Source organism: Babylonia areolata, chromosome 24 (assembly GCF_041734735.1).
Source record: "Babylonia areolata isolate BAREFJ2019XMU chromosome 24, ASM4173473v1, whole genome shotgun sequence".
Lineage (NCBI taxonomy): Eukaryota > Metazoa > Mollusca > Gastropoda > Neogastropoda > Buccinidae > Babylonia > Babylonia areolata.
In genome coordinates, this window is record NC_134899.1 from 37430199 (window position 1) to 37437100 (window position 6902).

The 6902-nt window shown below is 45.0% G+C and overlaps 1 protein-coding gene across 1 annotated transcript; it reads left to right on the plus strand.

Moving 5' to 3' along the window:
- Positions 1 to 293: 293 nt before the first annotated feature.
- LOC143299219 (uncharacterized) lies at positions 294 to 6617 on the plus strand. Its single transcript, XM_076612414.1, has 4 exons — positions 294 to 542; positions 2708 to 2827; positions 3135 to 4578; positions 6198 to 6617. The coding sequence occupies exons 1-4, from the start codon at positions 396 to 398 to the stop codon at positions 6602 to 6604; spliced, it is 2118 nt and encodes a 705-aa protein (XP_076468529.1). The 5' UTR covers positions 294 to 395; the 3' UTR covers positions 6605 to 6617.
- Positions 6618 to 6902: the final 285 nt, after the last annotated feature.

The window sequence follows — 6902 nt, forward strand, 5'->3', positions numbered from 1 at the left end:
TTTTTTTATAATAAATGTTTTTTCCCTTTCACACGCATTGAAGAGCAAACACATTTAAAATCACTTTATTTATATGCATAAAGGAATCTACGTCAGTCATTATTTCACTGCTCACAGTTGAAGGGGAGCAACGTGCGGTTCAAAACTTTGTTGAAGTTTTTGAGTTTTCTCCCCTGATCAATAATCCAAAATAAAACGCGTTGAAGTTGGAAATGAAAACATTGTCCTAGACCTGATCAACTACAAAAAATATATACAGAAAAACCGCGAGCAAGAATTTTGGCAAGATCATTTGAAATCTCGAAAGCACACCATTACATCTCAAAACTGTATCACGTGACAGAAACCGAAACTAAGAACTGAACACGGAAATTTTGTCCCGAAACAAACAAAACATGGCAACTGGTGGAACTGAGGAAGACACGAGGCCTACCTGCAGTGTGTGCCTCGAACCATTTGAAGGACGGCAAGCAAGGATCCTGCCATGCAGGCACACGTTCTGCTTGCCGTGTTTGATGGATCTGGAGGAAAGAGAAAAACAGGTAAGACAGCAATAATACGATTACGAACATTGTGCTGATTAACAGATGGCCATCACACTCGACCACACAGTGTCAGGCCCCCTCAGACTGAGAGGTCTGCTGCCCTTGGGGAAAGGTGGGCTGGGATGGGGCGAGGAATGTTCGCTGTCGAATTATTGTATTGTAATATTTTGTTTATGATTAATGAAAGAACAGCTGGTGCTAAAATGTTGGCAAGTACTTTTTCCTCCTGAAACGACATGACGTGACAGAAACCGAAATTACAATGGGTGGAAACGGCACAGAAGCCAATACTGTTATCATTGAAAGTTGTGCAGTAAAATTAGTTTGAGGACTTACAAGCCTTTGAGATAGCCGTCTCGTTTAATAGTAGACCAGTCTTTCATGTCTTGGGTGTGTCCAGCAAAATTCAGTTAATCATCAAAGCTGATTTCCCAGTCACATTGGTCTCAGTGGAAGCCATCTATTCCCAGACATAACCAGCCCCACTTCATCCCCGTTTGCCACAACCCCACCCACAACACCCACCACATCCCCCTCTCTCCAACACACACTTGACTGTTGATCATTGGGGCAGGTGAGGAACCCCAACACACTCCAGCTAACCCATAGAATCACTCTTTCAAGCATGTCACCATCATCATCAGCCTCATCATCGTAACATTTGAAGGAGAAGAAGACACAAGATCTACTATTATATTTAGCTGCATCTAGGAGGGGTGGGTTGTTTGTTTTTGTTAATCACGTACTCATAAGATAAATTTGTTTGCATGTTAAATAGCAAATTTGGAAGGGACAGCTCTGTTACATATATAATATTTATGTCATACTGGTTTGGAATTATTGCAAAATATTTTATTAATTTTATGATATATGTATGTATGTGTACACACACACACACACACACACACGCACACACACACATCCTCTTCTCCCCCCCCACCACATATATATACACATATATATATATATGTGTGTGTGTCTGTGTGTATGTATGTATGTTTACACACTCTGTCTCACCAGCTCTGTTCTTCATCTGATACTCAACTTCTCAGGATATCTCACGTCAAAAGTAAAACCTGCGGAAACATATCATTTCCTTTTCAATCACTGAAGAACAGACTCCCAGATAACTGCTTACATCCTGACTCTCTCACCTCATTCAAATCTGGTCTGAAAGCTCACCTCCTTCTTCAGCGATGAATTCTGTTGTGGCAGGTCCACTCTTTCCATGTGGTGTGCTTGACTATGTGTGTATACATTTATAATGTGTATGTATGCAGTGTGTGTGTGTGTGTGTGTGTGTGTGTGTGTGTGTGTTTGTGTGTACATGTGTGCATATATCTGTCTGTCTGTTCATCTGTGTCTTTCTCTGTGTGTCTGTCTGTATCATTTGCGAGGTACATTTTATTTTTAGTGTGTATATGTAACATAGATGTAATGTGTCATGTAAGAAATCATGTGTTTTGTAAAGCACTTAGTATCCATAATTATAATTGTTAATCATATCAGTTAAGGAAATGGGAGAAACATGTTTCAGTCCAAGTCCCCATAGCTGTGACAGATTTAACTTAAAAGTTTCATTTAGACTGCCTGTCCTGCACCTTTAATTTTATGAGTGCAATATAGAAAATATATACTGTAAATACAGATATATGTGAAGCTCTCAACATATGACACATCTTTACATTCCACCAGTAACATTTTTGCTGTTTGTTGTTCATGCTTAGCAGCAATTAATTAATTTGACATTTGAACAAAGAAGACCACAAGGCATCACCATACTCTAAATGTAGGTCTGATAAGAGATTTATACACAGTTTTCTACAATTTACATATCCTCATTGATAAAAGTTTAAGTTCTCTTGAATAGATCAAGCATCCTAATGGATGCAAACTTTGAGCCTGGTCAGGCAAGTCATCAATCAAAATAGTAAACAACAAGGAAACAAGAATGTTTCCCTGAGGGATGCTACTGTGGACACCAGTTTGATAAAAATATACATCTGATAGAAAACTTCATAAAGTTAGAACAGGAATTGTCCAAATGATTTCCATTCAAAATAGGTGTGATACTGTGTGATCATGTTGTGCACAGAGTGGATCCAGAATCACAGTTGTTGTTGACACTGTCCTGCACTGTCATGTGTGGCTGTGTGTTTCAGACATGTGGCACTGGTGGACAAGACGTTGAAGAGGGAGGAGAGAGGTCAGCAAGAAGTCTGACGTGCCCCACCTGTCGTCGTGTCGTTCCTGTCCCTGCTGGGGGTGTGAAAGCCTTCCAGGTAGACACGTCTTACTGCTGGTGACAGGGTTGAGTGGTTGAGGGAAAGGGGTTTGATACCTTTTTATGTCTGTTGTGTCTCTCCCTCTCCTTTCATTTTGGAGGCAAGTCAATAAGATGTTATTACACAGAAAAATGTTTATACAAAAACTTGGAAATGATTTTAAACAAATAGAAGATACACTATTATAACGTTTTTGAAGTTTAAAGAGATATAATATTGAATAGAGCAAGACATTGTGTGTTACAGTGTATGTCTGTGTTTGCATACATACAGTATGTGTGTGTTTTTGTTTTCTGGTCTGCAGACAAACTTTAACCTGGACACTGACTGGAGAAAGAAAGATTCCCAACCTATGCTGTGCAGTGTGTGTGATGGAGATCAGAAAGCCCAGTTCCACTGCAGCAAATGCCAGATCAAATTTTGTTGTCAGTGTCAACGCTCTCATGACAAGTTCTGTAAAGGAATTCAGGTGACAGTGCTGCAGGACCCCTCAGACTCAACCAGCTCAGCACAGAGCCCAACAAGTTGTCAGGTAGAGGAGCAGCTGAAGATGGTTGACGACACCTTGAAGAAACTGACAGAAGAAGAGTGTCAGCTGAACCAGGAGAGAAGAGCCATGGACAACAGCATCAATGTTCGCTACAGCACTCTGCTGCGCCATGCTGCCGATGCACGTGACGCCTGTCTGGTCAGTCTGAGAGAGGAGTGTGACACTATGACTGAGCAGCTTCACTCCAGCATGACAGAAGCACGGCAAACACGGGACACGCTTCAACAACAACTGTCACCGTCACAGCCAGCTCCTGTGTCAGCGGCCCAGCTCAGAGCGGCACTGTTCCTGCAGGGAGAAGCTCAGATGATCCTGAACAGGAAGCTGGACAGTGCTGCACTGCTCAGACATCAGGTGGAAGACAATACTCTCCTGATGATCAACACTCTGCAGTCGTTCATGGGGAAAGTCGTCAAGTCCACCCAGTCTTCAGACCCTGCCCACAGCAAGGCAGCTTCAGGATCACTAGGCTTTCAAGCTGACCCAGGAACTGTGTTATCAGTGGGGACACATCCAAGGAACCTGAATGATCTGTATGAGAAGTTTGAAGACTTGGCAGGGCGGGTCAGCTTGATGCAGTCTACCAACACAATGCTTGCACAAAATGTGACACAGGTGAATAACATCAACAGCAAGCTGTCATCAGAGCAGAGCAGTCTGCAAAGAGAATTGACAGCCCTGAAAGACCAGAACATGAAACTGACCACTGACCAGGCCGCCCTGCAGAGAGAGATGGCAGCCCTGAGAGATAAAAACGTCATTGTTCACCAGGACCTGGCTGGGTTGACAGCAGAAAAGGACAAAGTGAGTGCAGACCTGGCCAAGCTTCACAATGATGTGGTCTCCATGCAGACAGAGGTTTCCATGCAGCAGACGGACATCATCCAACTGAAGGCTGATCATGGTGCTGTTGACTCCAAGCTCACCACTGTCCAGACAGACATCACAGCTTTACAGGCAGACAATGCCATCACGAAGAATGATGTCAGCCAGCTGAAGACCCACTGCAGTGAGCTGAAGTCAGACATGGCCAAGGTCCAAAAGAGCATTTCTGATCTTGAGGGAGGACACTCTACCCTGCAAACTGACATGACAGCATCCAAAAACCAGGTTGTCTCCCTTGAGCAGAAGCTGAAGCCCGTCCAGGATTCACTGCAAGACAAAATGAAGGCACTGACTGCTCTGGAAACTCGATTTGGTGAGTGACACCCTATGTCAGTATCTCTGTTCATGTCTCTGTCTGTGTCTTTGTTTGTCTTGGTGATTCTTCGTGTCCAAGGACAATGTTGTTGAGACTGATGTTAATGTTAATGCTGCCCTGTGGCACTGCTGGCTGGAAGCTTGTCAAGTGAGGGTTGACCAGTGTGGACGGTCAACAGCTGCATCTTCCAGTACCTGTCACTATGTTGCACCACTGGAGGTTGGTGTTGACGGTGTCTTTCTACCATTTCTGTGTTTGATCCCAGCTTCTGTTCCCTGTGACAAGCTGCCCATACAGAAATGTTCAGGACTTGTGGTACTGCTTGACCCTGATGAGATGTCCCACCCACCAGAGCTGTGCCTTGATGAGCATTGCTTCAGTGCTGGTGGAGTCTGCTGTGACCAGGAAGTCAAGGTCTTTCTTGTCTACTTTTTGTTCCGAAAGAAATAAGTAAGCTATCGTCTCAATGCCAGAGACCTCCCAGCCTGATCAAAGCAAAAGGGAAGGGTTACTGTGAAAGGAAATGGCTTGACCTGGAAGGAAACTGATAGTGGTAAGACCACCTCTTACCACAAGACAAAAGCAAAGGAAGAAGAGGAAGAAGTTGAAAGGTGTTCCGCTTCCCTCTAGTTGTGATGTGGTTTGCACTGATGGTTGTGCAGTGCTGAAATCTGTGTCTTGCTGGTTCCTCTCCTGGTGATGTCCACCCCAGTATCCTGGTGACGGCTGCTATCCTCCACAGGTCCTCCAGGGGGCTGTATAGTTTTGTCTCCAGTGATGTTGGTGTTGGCCAGAGAGTGGTTCTGGCTGCAGCATGCGTTGGACAGCTGTGGAGGATGTGGTTTGCTGTGATTAGTCCTGTGCCACATGAACATTTCTCCACACTGTCTGATGGCAAAGTGTGTGTGTGTGTGTGTGTGTGTGTGTGTGTGTGTGTGTGTGGTGCCGGTGATTGTGATCTGTTCTCAGGCAGCAGATGTTGACCTGTTCCTCTTGTCCCAACAGATGAGGGTTGTGTTGAGGGCAGGGGTATGGGAGCTGTTGTTTCCCCTTCAGGTGTGCCTTGATGATAGTGTGGGCATCACCAAGGGACACCAGGCTGTGGGTCTGCTCACTGTGTGCTGCTTCCTTGGCCAGTGTGTGTGCTCTGTTGTTGCCTGTCATTCTGCACTGTGCTGGTACCCAGTGTAGCATGGCTTTCTGTACAGCAGTCACAAGGGCAGTGAGAGAGAGAGAGAGAGAGAGAGAGAGTGTGTGTGTGAGAGAGAGAGAGAGAGTGAGTGAGAGAGAGAGACAGAGAGAGTGAGAGAGAGACAGAGAGAGAGAGAGAGTTTGTGTGTGCTAAACTGGATAACAAGGTACATGACCTGTCAGAAGGACACTACAATACAGGAAGGACAGCTTGTGTGTGTGTGTGTGTGTGTGTGTGTGTGTGTGTGTGTGTGTGTGCACCCAAGAGAGAGAATCCCTTGTTTTTCTCTGACTGTGCATGTACACAAAAATCCTTAAGAATAGTTTTTGTAGATACAATGTTTGAGAGACCTGGCATGACAGTGACCTCTAGAATTACACGATGCTTCTTCAATAATCCATCACCCCACATCTTTTCCTTCCAGCGACAGCCAACACCCAGGTCGCATTCCATGCGATTCTGTCAAAGGATGTGACCACCACCAAGGAGCAGACCCTGATCTGTGACCAGGTCGTCAGCAATGTGGGGGGTGGTTATGACAGTGGCACCGGGCAGTTCACCGCTCCACTGGGCGGTGTCTACTGTTTCATGGCCACCACCAGTCCGAATAAGGCTGATGCGAAGAAAGAGGCCAGACTTAGCATAGTGTTAGATGGTAAATTGAAAGGTTATGTGCTTTCCAAGAGCTACAGCTGGTCAACAGGGCACACTGTGGTGAAGATGAAGGCTGGACAGAGGGTGTGGCTGAGAACCTATGGTGATAAAGAATACACATTCAGTTCTGGGTGGTGGACCTCTTTCACTGGAATGTTGGTGCAGGTTGACGTCTGAAGGTGTGAAGTGTCTGTAATGTGTTCACTGTCATACTGCTCACTCCTTCTGCTGTATGCTTTGACAACAAACCAACAGAGTGGCAACATAATTGTGAGGTAGACTGGAAAATGTTAGGGGTGTTTTTTTGTTGTTGTTTTTTTGTCATTCAACACCATTGATATCAGACATTGGTAGCTGTCATGGATCAGCCCAACCTTTCGTTGCTGCGGAAGTATAGGCGGAAGTGCGAGCGATTTAGTATGGCTCAGTGGCTAGTGAAAGTGGTGTTAGTTCCGATGGTTGGGAGTTCGAATCC

Excerpts from the sequence above, each read along its gene's own strand:
- LOC143299219 (XM_076612414.1), top strand. The coding sequence starts at position 396 with ATGGCAACTGGTGGAACTGAGGAAGACACGAGGCCTACCTGCAGTGTG. Across the intron at positions 543-2,707 it reads TGGAGGAAAGAGAAAAACAG|ACATGTGGCACTGGTGGACA; the intron begins GTAAGACAGCAA and ends TGTGTGTTTCAG. Across the intron at positions 4,579-6,197 it reads TGCTCTGGAAACTCGATTTG|CGACAGCCAACACCCAGGTC; the intron begins GTGAGTGACACC and ends TTTTCCTTCCAG.